At 67.2% G+C, this 11,003-nt stretch overlaps 1 protein-coding gene across 1 annotated transcript; it reads left to right on the top strand.

Annotated features, from left to right (window-relative positions):
- The first annotated feature begins 1,093 nt into the window (after window positions 1-1,093).
- On the top strand, window positions 1,094-9,939 carry EEF1A2 (eukaryotic translation elongation factor 1 alpha 2). Its single transcript, XM_045981247.1, has 8 exons — window positions 1,094-1,195; window positions 2,454-2,675; window positions 4,394-4,573; window positions 4,966-5,262; window positions 6,611-6,761; window positions 7,932-8,188; window positions 8,790-9,024; window positions 9,555-9,939. The coding sequence occupies exons 2-8, from the start codon at window positions 2,532-2,534 to the stop codon at window positions 9,680-9,682; spliced, it is 1,392 nt and encodes a 463-aa protein (XP_045837203.1). The 5' UTR covers window positions 1,094-1,195; window positions 2,454-2,531; the 3' UTR covers window positions 9,683-9,939.
- The last annotated feature ends 1,064 nt before the right edge of the window (window positions 9,940-11,003 follow it).

Genomic DNA, 11,003 nt, shown 5'->3' with positions numbered 1-11,003 from the left:
GAGCGGTCCCCCACTGATGGGACGAGCGGTCTCCCATTGATGGGACGTGTGGCCATGGGGACAGAGGCTCGTGGCCCAGAAGCCATACACTCGGTTTCCACACCATGCAGGGCTGCCCACTGCTCTCCTTAAAACCCATGGTGGCCTGTACCCTGGTCTGCCCAGGACCCTCCGAGATGGCCCTGCCCCCACTTTCTACAGAACCAGCCCACGGGTGGCTTGGCAGTGTGATCACACAGGGGCTAGGGTGGGGGGAACCCCTGCCCACTCATGCCCATTAGGGCGTCTTGGGAAGCTATCAGTGGGCTCTGGGAACAGACTTAGAACGTGCCCTGTGTGTGGAGAGGCCCAGGGTGGACGAGAGCCCTTTGCAGGAGCCTCAGAGGGAGCGTGGTCAAGCTGTGCACAGGAGCCTCGGGCTACTGGGCCTGGCTGAGGGGATCCCAGAGACACGGTTTTCAGGCCATGCCACGGGGCGTGGTGTGGGGCGCGCCAGGGTGAGCCCATGTGGCAGACCCACGGGGACAGGGGTCTGACAGTAAGCCAGTTTCAGGGTCTCGAAGGAGGAAGGACCTGCATGACCTGGGCCACGCTGGGGAGGCAGATCCGAGGTTCATTTGCTCACAAGACACCAGCCACATGTAGACCTAGAGCTTGGGAAAAGCGGGCCAGGGCTGTGGCCCAGACCCTGGCCTCAGCCCCTGCCCCTCGGGCTGAGGCCTGACCTGCAGTTTCCTGTCCCTGGGGCCCGGCCAGCCCCAGAGACCTCCTTTTAGGTTTGGGTGCCTTTCCACCTCTCGCGTCCAGGAGGGCCTGAGCCCCGCCACTCACTCCTCGCCCTCCGACTCCGGCGGCCTCTCTCCATCTCCGTCCTCCCTCCTCGCCGCTCCCGCCCGCCGCGCGGCTCCCTGCCTGCATCCCTCCGGGGCGCCCGGCGTCCGCGCCTCTGCCGCTCGCTCCCTCGCCGCACCTTCCCTCGCGTCCCTGGGGCGCCCGCGCGCGCCCGCGCCCCCGCACCCCGCGCCCCCGCACCCCGCGTCCCCGCCCCGCCCCGCCCCGCCCCGCCGCTACCGCAGTGCCGTGCCGCAGGGCGCAGTGCACTGCGCGCGCTCCGTCGATAGGTGGACCCCCGCCCGGAGACATAAAACCGCCCGCGCCGGCGCCGCCGGTCCCTCTGGCTGAGACCTCGGCTCCGGTAAGGACGCTCGGCCTCCGCCGCTCCGCCTCCGGCCCCAGCCTTCGGCAGCGGCTCTCCGGGCGCCGGCAGGGGAGGCGCAGAGGGGCGAGGCTCGCGCCGGGCTTCGGCGGGTCCCAGGGCTCGGTCCCCCCGGAGGGCGCTGGGGTGGGGGCCCCGCGGTGGCGCTTGTTTATGCGGTGGTGCCGGCTGGGGACAGGTCTTCTGGGCGTCGGCGATCTCCCCGCAGCTGTGACCTTGGGACCGGTGGCGTGCGGGGCGCCGAGGGGTTGCCGCAGGGTCCGCAGGGCCCTCAGTGCGGGGGCTGTTGGGGACGCCGGGCAGAGGGGGAGACAGGGAGACCTGGGGGGCATTCGCCACTCCCCCAGTGGCCCGGGAGGTGTCCACTTGCTGTCGGCACCCTAGGGAGCGCATTGCTGCGACCTTCCCTCTCCCGGCGCCCTGTCCCTTCCTGGGCTGCCAAGGTTTCTCCACTGACCTCCAGGATGGGACAGGGGTCGTGGCCCTGGGCTCCCATGGAGGGAAAGGGGGAGAGGAGCCCCCTGCCCCCAACCAGGTTGCAGGCATCACCGTCTGGCACTTCCTGGGCTTGGCTGCTGGGGCCAGATTCCTCCCCACTCTGAAGAGCAGGGACCCCACCTCCCTGCCCTCCAGTCGGCCCCCTGCCCGCATCCGGGAGAGCCCAAGCTATTCTAGGCCCCTGATCTGGGCACCACCGCCCTGTGGGAGCTCTGGCCCAGCCCGTCCCTGGTGCCAGCCTGCCTGGCGGGGACGAAGGGAAGATGGCGCCCTCCCTGCTTGAGGAGGGGAGTGGGGAGCCCCGACCATTTCTCCACCCCAGCAGCAGCGGGGCCTGTGGGGGTGGGGTACAGCGGGGGCCCAGGACTCCCGGTGGGGGAGCAAGCACCAGGGACTGGAGCGCAGGGCAGAGTGACTCATCACCGGGCTCCTGACTGGCCCTGGGGTCTGCCAGGCCTGGTGTTTCTCCAGCTCTTGGGAGGGCGGCTCGCCTCCTTCATGGGGTGCTCTGCGGGCATGACACCCAGATATTTAGGGCAGATTGGACCGCTGGGGCTTGCCACCTGACCCAAATGGGCCAGGCACAGGGTGGGGGGGGTCTTCGTGCCCCACCAAGCGTGGGAACGTGGCCCCGTGGGAGGGTCGGCGGGCAGGGACGAGCTTGCCTCCACCGTGCTGGCCGGTGTCTTTGCCGGCTTCCCTCTGAGGCTGTCACCTGTCCCCTCACCCCAACCCCCAGAATCCCCGCTCAGCAGCCCCCCCACCCTGAGCCACAGCGCTCCAGGCCGTTCCAGCCCTTCCCCGCACCCCGGGCAGAATGGGCAAGGAGAAGACCCACATCAACATCGTGGTCATTGGCCACGTGGACTCCGGCAAGTCCACCACGACAGGCCACCTCATCTACAAGTGCGGAGGCATCGACAAGAGGACCATTGAGAAGTTTGAGAAGGAGGCGGCAGAGGTGAGCCGGCCCCCCTCGCCCCGGCCACGGAGAGGACAGGTTCCACACGGTGGCTGGGCTGGAGCCTCCCTGACTCTGGGGCACGGGGCTCAGCTGACTTCCTCCAGGGCAGGAAGGCAGGAGCCCTAAAGGCAGCCGCGTGGGGCACAGGTACCTGAGAGCCCAGCTGGAGTGGCTGTGGGGTGGGGGGGGGGGGTGGCGGCCTCTCTCTGGAGACCTGCTTGGTGTGGGCAGAGGGACAGCCTGGGGATCTGCCCCCCAGTGCGGGGGAGGTGACCTGGAGGCAGCGTTTCTGCTCCACAGGGGTCCATGCCAGGCTCTGGAACATTGGGCTTGAGAAGCCTGCACCCGGGGTGGGGTTCCTGTGTCCCCAGGGCTGGGTTCTGGGGCTGGAGGAGATGCTGCCCTCGCTTGTCCCGGGGCTGGGCCAGGCCTCAGGGTGGCTATTAATAGCTGACTGGTGGGCACTCAGCCCATCAGCTCCATTTTCTCGTGCTGGGCTGGGGAGGGAGGCTGCCTGTCCGGGGTGGTGCTCTTTTGGGGGGGTCCTGGTTGCCTGGGGAGGATAAGAGGGGCCCCGTTGGCTGACCTCCTTTCTCTTAAGTGGCTGAGACCCATGGGTGGGAAGTGGCCACAGAGTGGGGGGGGGGGTCTGCTCTTGACAACCTCTGGCCCACCCTGGGCTCTAGGAGAAGCCCCTGTCTTGGAGGCTGTGAGGGTTCTTTCCTGGATGACGGGGGGTCGGGGCCAGGGCCCAGGAGGAGTCAGTTGCTGGCCTGGGCTGACCCTGCTCAGAGTGTGCGCGTGTGCTCACGTGTGCGTTGGGGGGATTTGTGCGTTGGGGGGATTTGTTGCACTGGGCTGTCTCCTTCCGCGCCTAAGCCCAAAAGCTGCGTCACTCCCTGCTTCCCTGAGGGATTGGCGCTGGGGGAGGCTGTGGGTGTTTGTAGGATGTCTGGTTCAGGTCTAGCTGGGTCCCCTCTGGGGACTATCTGCGTGGCCCTCTGGGCTGGGCAGCCTCCCCAGAGGGCAGAGCACTGTCCACGCACAGCCCTGCAGGGAGACCTGCCCGGCTGGACAGCGGCCTTGGCAGCTGCTCCGAGCACAGCTCTGGCCCAAGGCACGGGGTCTCGCTGGGTAGGGCACCGAAATTTGCAGGGGGAGCACAGAAGGCGAGGAGGAGCCTCAGAGCCACTTGGAAGCGTCGGCTGTCTGTAGAAAGAGCTGGAAAACCAGGCCCTCCCGTGCAAGCGCATCCCTTCTTTTTTTCTGTTAAAAAATATTAGAGGGTTATTTTTTGGGCTTGACACCTTGACGGTGATGTTGTCAGCCTCTGGCTAACGCAGGGATCTGATCTGCGGACGTCGGGGTGGTCCGCTTCAGAGAAAGGGGCACCCTCGGCCAGGGGAGGGGTTGAAATCGCCTGGTGGCTTCCCTCCAAGCCTGATTCCCAGGCCCTTGCGCCACCTGCTGGCGGACGTTCGAATGACCACCATCCAGGTGGCAGGAGGCGGGACCTGGGCACACAAGGTGGCGGGGCTTGGGCAGGGCAGGGTTGAGGTCCGGGGTCCCTCAGAGGTCCTCGCCTCTGGCTCCGTCATCCCAGAGATGGGCTCCGAGTCCCAGGGACCCGGGGGGGGTGCCTCTGCTGTGACACGCTCCCATGGCCAGCCGACTGAGTCCTGGGTCCCTCCTTGTGGCACGCCCCACCCCTGCAGATGGGGAAGGGCTCCTTCAAGTACGCCTGGGTGCTGGACAAACTGAAGGCAGAGCGGGAGCGCGGCATCACCATCGACATCTCCCTCTGGAAGTTCGAGACCACCAAGTACTACATCACCATCATTGACGCTCCCGGCCACCGCGACTTCATCAAGAACATGATCACCGGCACGTCCCAGGTGGGCGGGGCACGCGTCTGGGGGACACCCGGGGGCCCGGGGCCCTTGAGGAGCAGCTGGGTTTCCTCGGCTTCCTGCCCAGGGCGTGATGCCCCGGACGTTTGTTACCCCTCACCCCTGGCCCCCGGTCCAGAGCCCCCCCAGACGACTGATTGGGGCCCCAACATCTCAGCCAGGCAGGGGTGTCCATAAGGACCGCCGGCCACTGCCAGGGCCGCCTTGGCAGACAGACAGTCGGACAGACAGTCAGACAGACCCAGACAATCCGACACTGCCAGGCCATTCACGCAGAGGAGCCCCTGCTGCTGCCCCTCCTGTCGGGAGCCCGAGGCCCAGCCCCGGGCAGCTGCCTGGAGGGGCCTGGGGCTCACAGGGCCCGACCTGCTGGACAGGCGGACTGCGCGGTGCTGATCGTGGCAGCCGGCGTGGGCGAGTTTGAGGCGGGCATCTCCAAGAACGGGCAGACCCGCGAGCACGCGCTGCTGGCCTACACGCTGGGCGTGAAGCAGCTCATTGTCGGGGTCAACAAGATGGACTCCACGGAGCCCGCCTACAGCGAGAAGCGCTACGACGAGATCGTCAAGGAGGTCAGCGCCTACATCAAGAAGATTGGCTACAACCCAGCCACGGTGCCCTTTGTGCCCATCTCCGGCTGGCACGGTGACAACATGCTGGAGCCCTCTCCCAACGTGAGTGCCCAAGGACAGTGGCGGGGGGCTGCCGGGACCCCTCCCTGGGCACCCAGGGTCCTGGGGTGTGTGTGGGTCGGGCTCAGTCAGGGCAAAGCGCAGGGTCAGAGGACCCGGGTGCAGGCTGTCCTCAGCCTGCCCCCCGGCCTGCTGTGTTCCCTTCACCTGCAGGAGCAGGGGCACTTGCCCCGTGGCTCAGCCTAGCGACGCGCCCGTTTGCGTGAACCGTGGCCCTCACTCAGCTCCTCGTGAGGCCCCCAGAGTCTCTTCTCTGGCCGGGGCACTCTGTCAGGTGGAGAGCGCAGGAGCAGCGGCCACTGGGGGCCCTGTCTCTGGACGGTCACTGTTCATCTCCCCCAGGAGCCTCCCCGGGGGCTCAGAGCAGGTTCGGCCCTGGGAAGGGCCGAGAGCTGACCCTCCCCCAGTTGGATGGGACTGTGGCTCAGGCAGCCCGTGTCTCAGGGACCCTGACTCAGCAGGAGCCGGTGAGTCGGAGCCTGAAGCCGAGTTTTCAGAACCTGAGACCAGGCACCTAGACACAGGGACACAGGAGCGTGGCCGGTGCTGTGGCCGCCACACTGAGGGAGGCAGGCACGGAGACTGTCCTGGACCCCGTGGTCAGGGCGCAAGGCTGGGGACTGGGCCCCATCTTGCTGGGCTGCATGTTTGCGTGTGGTGGGTCCCCTAGAAGCTGGTGCGTGCGCGCACACACACGAAGATGGCGCGCACTCGTGGGTGAGCTGACCGCACCCTCCACCCCCCGGGGAGGCCGACAGAACACCGGCCCCCGGACATCCCGTTCCCGACCCACGTGCAGGGCACTCTGGCTTGGTCTGTGCCGTCTAGGGGACACAGCCCCTGCAGTGGACTGGGCCGTGCTGCCGGGCCCCTCCCCTTCTCCCTGCCTGTGGCCAGTGGGCTGGGGGGTGTCCTGTGCCAGGAGGGCACGGGGTGTGCGGTCAGGAGAAGCCCTAGGCAGGGAGGGCTCAGCCGTGCCCTGAGTCAGCTCTGGTACCAGCCCTGCCCAGTGGTCTGAGGGTGCAGGAAAGGGGGCTGAGCTGGGCTGGGCTCTGCTTCTTTTCCCAAACCTCCTTTCCCGAGGCTTCTGTGATGTTGGGAGTGTGAAGTGGTGGGTGGGGAGGGTACAGGCCACCTGGGCCACACCTTGATGGACATGATGTGGCTTCCGGTGCAGAGCTGGCCGGCGGGGTCTGTGTGCCCCTGCTCCCCAGACCCCCTCGGGTCAGATGCCTCCTTCAGGGTTCCGGGGGGAGGCCGTGGGGCTGGGATGTAGGGCAGGGTGGGTGTAGGTGGTCTCCACCTCTGGGGATACTCTCTTCCTGTCCAGATGCCGTGGTTCAAGGGCTGGAAAGTGGAGCGTAAGGAGGGGAATGCCAGTGGGGTGTCCCTGCTGGAGGCCCTGGACACGATCCTGCCCCCGACACGCCCCACAGATAAGCCCCTGCGCCTGCCACTGCAGGATGTGTACAAGATTGGCGGTGAGTGGGGTGCGAGGTCCCACGGGCTGCGGGCACCCGGCCCAGCCGACCCCGGCGAGTTCTGCCCCTCACACCACTCCTGAGACCAGGGCCCTTGACACGGGGTTTTTGAGGCCAAGTTGTCTGCCTCTCCCCCAATGCCATAGACTTTCTGGGGGACCATCCATCCATCTGTCCATCCCCCGTCCATCCGTCCATCCACCCACCCACCCGTCCATCCAGACAACTGTTTTCCCCCACACATCCATCCATTCATTCACCTGTCCATCCATCCACCCAGACAGCCGTCCATCTGTCCGTGCATACAACTGTCTACCTCACACGTCCATCTGTCCATCCAGCCACCCCCCCGCCCACATGCCCATCTCTCTGTCCACAAACCCGTCCACCCCCATCCCTCCATCTGTCCATCCATCTGCCCACCTACCCACGCCTACCCGTTCATCCATCTGTCCAGGGTCGTCTTCCCCTCAGCTAAGCACTCAGCCCTATGCCAGGAGCTGGTGGTACGCGGGTAACTCCCATGTCCCCTTTCCCCCATGACAGTCCCAGTCTTGTGGGAGACAAGACGTGCTCCAGATCGGAGATGACAGGGAGACCACAAACAAGCATGAGGCCGACAGGCACAATCCCAGTGCGGGGGCTGTGTGCAGGGCTTTCACACTCACCCAGCACAGAGACCGGCCACCAGCCCCCGGCTCTGTCATCCCACCGCCAGGGTTGGGGGTGGAGCTTCTCCTCCCTCGCTGAGGGGGGCCAGACACCCACCAAGCAGCCACACAGCCTGAGCAGATCCGTGAGAAGTGCGGGGGCACCCGTGCCCCTTTGGGGATGGCCCCTGACATCAGCGGGCCCAGGTGGGCTGGTCCTCGACCGCCCTGCTCCTGTCACACCCAGAGGGGCCTCACACAGTGCTCCCCCCAGGGGACAGCTGCCACCTGGGGGCAGGGACAGGCCTGCAGGTCCAGATGGGCCTCTCTTTGCCCATGTTCCCCTCACTTTCTCCAGCGCAGGCATCTGGGAATTCCCGTGTTCAGTCCCTTCTTTTCCCGACAGGGTCGGGGTAGCCTCGGCTTCTACGTGAAGCTCGGTGTCTGCCTTGTCTGGGGCCTCCCTGCGCCACTTGCTCCGTCCCCCTGCCCCTCATAGGCCCCCTTCCTCTCCACCCAGGCATTGGCACCGTGCCCGTGGGCCGAGTGGAGACAGGTGTCCTTCGGCCGGGCATGGTGGTGACCTTCGCGCCTGTGAACATCACCACGGAGGTGAAGTCCGTGGAGATGCACCACGAGGCCCTGAGTGAGGCCCTGCCCGGGGACAACGTCGGCTTCAACGTGAAGAACGTGTCGGTCAAGGACATCCGTCGAGGCAACGTGTGTGGGGACAGCAAGTCCGACCCGCCCCAGGAGGCTGCCCAGTTCACCTCCCAGGTGGGCTGCCTGTCCCCCAAGGGCAGGAACAGGGAGGTCCTTGGCATTAGCAGAGTGCTTGGTCCCTGTTGAGCCTGGCCCTTGGGAGGACCAGACCCTGGCTTTGCAAATGAGGCCACCCAGGGCCCGGGTCAGAGCTGAGGGTCCTCACAGGGGAGCACACGCTGGGACAGGCCCCCCTTGTTGCTCGGAGCCTCCCTGAGGTCCCATGTGGTCCTGAAAATGTTTTTGTCACTGGACATCTCTGTAGTGTTTTATTCTCTACGTTCTCACCGTCCCCTCATCACCTCTTCACATGACCGGCTCCCACGAGCTGTCGCGGAAGGGTGGGACTTGTGGTGCGGCTTCTCACCTGCCCCGGCTCTGGCCTAAGCCCCACCCACTGGCCCTTCCCACAGGGCACCTGTCGGTGGCTTACCTCTCCTGGTTCGCCAGGTGCTTCCCGAGGACCCTGGGGTCCATGCCAGTGGTGTGGGTCCCCCGTGGCCTGACCTTCCCTCACGGCTGGCTCCCAGCCCCAGGGGACCCCAGCCTCCTTCAGGGACGATGCCCCCTTCCCACTCGGGGCGCGTCCGACAGCCCTGTGCACGTCCTCGCCCAGGTCATCATCCTGAACCACCCAGGGCAGATCAGCGCCGGCTACTCACCGGTCATCGACTGCCACACGGCCCACATCGCCTGCAAGTTTGCGGAGCTGAAGGAGAAGATTGACCGGCGCTCAGGCAAGAAGCTGGAGGACAACCCCAAAGCCCTGAAGTCGGGCGACGCAGCCATTGTGGAGATGGTCCCTGGGAAGCCCATGTGTGTGGAGAGCTTCTCGCAATATCCACCTCTTGGTGAGCTGGGCCGGGCCGAGGGAGGTGCGGTCCGGATGGGGCTGGTCTGGGCTGCGGCAGAGGGCCCATGGGGCTGCGGGCGGGGGTGTCCTTCACTTTGCTGTGGCCTCCAGCCTCCATCTCATGGAGCGTTGGTGGCCCTGCTGGGCAGCTCTGGGAGGAAGACCCCAGGCCCACAGCCAGTCTGGCGGCAGAATGAGGACTGCTGGGGGTCGGCTGGCCACAGGTATCCCTAGGATGCCCGCAGGCCTGTGTCAGAGGGCCCCTTGCGCAGGTTGCTGGCCCGCGTCGTCCCAGCTGAAGGGCTACACTCCCGGCCAGGCGTGTCCCGGAAGCCGCCCAAGGCCTGGGGCGGGTCCCGGGGTCGTTCCTGCCGCCCAGGGCGACCGGAGCTGAGAGACATTCTCGCACCAGTCTCCCCGCGGGCTGTGGGCCGGGGAGGGCGGATGCTGTGAGCTCGAGTGCGCCTGCGCCTGGCATCCCGGCCGGGGGGCGGCGCCCCGCTCGCCCCTCACGCCCCCTCCCCGCAGGCCGCTTCGCGGTGCGCGACATGCGGCAGACGGTGGCCGTGGGCGTCATCAAGAACGTGGAGAAGAAGAGCGGCGGCGCCGGCAAGGTCACCAAGTCGGCGCAGAAGGCGCAGAAGGCGGGCAAGTGAAGCGCGGGCGCCCGCGGCGCGCCCCTCCCCGGCGGCGCCGCGCCCCGCCCCCGGCCCCGCCCCCGGCCCGGCGCCCCGCCCCCCCGCCCGGCGCACGTCTGCACCTCGGCTTGCCAGCGGCTGTCGGTCCGCGACTGGATGCTCGCCATCAAGGTCCAGTGGAAGTTCTTCAAGAGGAAAAGCGCCCTGCCGCCCCCGCTTCCGCGCCCCGCCCTCGGCGCCCAGCGCCCGTTTCACCAATAAACGGAGCGACCCCAGACCCGTGTGCGCCTCTTCTGGGTGGGGTGCGGGGGGGCGTCCGCCCCGCGCTCTCCCCAGGCCCCTTCCCGCCGCGTCCCCGCCCGCGCGCGTCCCCCCACTTGCCGCGTCCCCCCACCTGCGCGCGTCCCCCCACCTGCGCGCGTCCCCCACCTGCGCGCGTCCCCCCACCTGCGCGCGTCCCCGCTGCCGGCGGCCTGGCCGGTGTCCTTCCGCAATACCCGGGGTGGGTGGGGGGCTGGGGGCCCCACGCTGTGGCCCCCCGCACGGAGGCCTGATCCTAAGTCCAGCGGGTCCGGTTTGCAGTGGGGGGGACGGGGCTTTGGAAGTGCCCTCCTGGGGGGTCCCACCCAAGACCCCGCGGAAGGGGGCTGAAGGTTTTGAAGGTCTCTCTGAGCGCGGGAGGGGGCCGACGGCGCCTCCCCTCCAGTGACTGTCGCACACACTGTTCTTCTCCGGGCTCCTCGCTCCTCCGTCTCACTCCCCCCGCCCCAGCCAGTCACTGTGGCTGGAGAGAATCACCTCATGCGTCCTGCCCTTCAGCGAGAGCCTGGGCACACCCAGGACCTCCAGCCCCCCAAAGCCTGGAGAAAGCCCAGGCTGTGGTCAGCAAGGACAGGGGCTGCTGTCCTTGCTTCCCGCCGGCCGTCCCTGCTCTAGGGAAGCCGCTCCCTGCTGTACCAGGGGTTGGTGCTGCAGGAGCCCTGCCCGCGTGGGGCAAGGAGGGGCCCTCGGATTCCCCAACCATGCTGACAGTAGGGGACGGGGCTGGGGGCTCCCCTCCGGGGAGCGGTAGGCCAGCCATGTGAGTGTCTAGGGCTGTTGCAACAAATGCCTCAAACTGGCTTACGATGGCAGAGGTGTCGCCTCCCCCGCCAAAGTCACCGCGACGGGGACATAGTTCGGACATGGGTGGGGCTGTTCATCCCCCCAGAGGCTCCCATTCCTTGCCTCTGGCAGCTTCTCATGGCTGCCAGAGTTCCTTGGCTTGCAGCTGGCCCACTCCAGGCCCTGCCCCGCAGTCCTGTGGCTTCTGCTCTGTGTGTCCGATGGCCCTCGGCAT

This window comes from Meles meles, chromosome 16 (genome assembly GCF_922984935.1).
Source record: "Meles meles chromosome 16, mMelMel3.1 paternal haplotype, whole genome shotgun sequence".
Classification (NCBI taxonomy): Eukaryota; Metazoa; Chordata; class Mammalia; order Carnivora; family Mustelidae; genus Meles; species Meles meles.
Note: the sequence above shows the minus strand (reverse complement) of the source record. Positions and strands in the feature narration are given on the sequence as shown.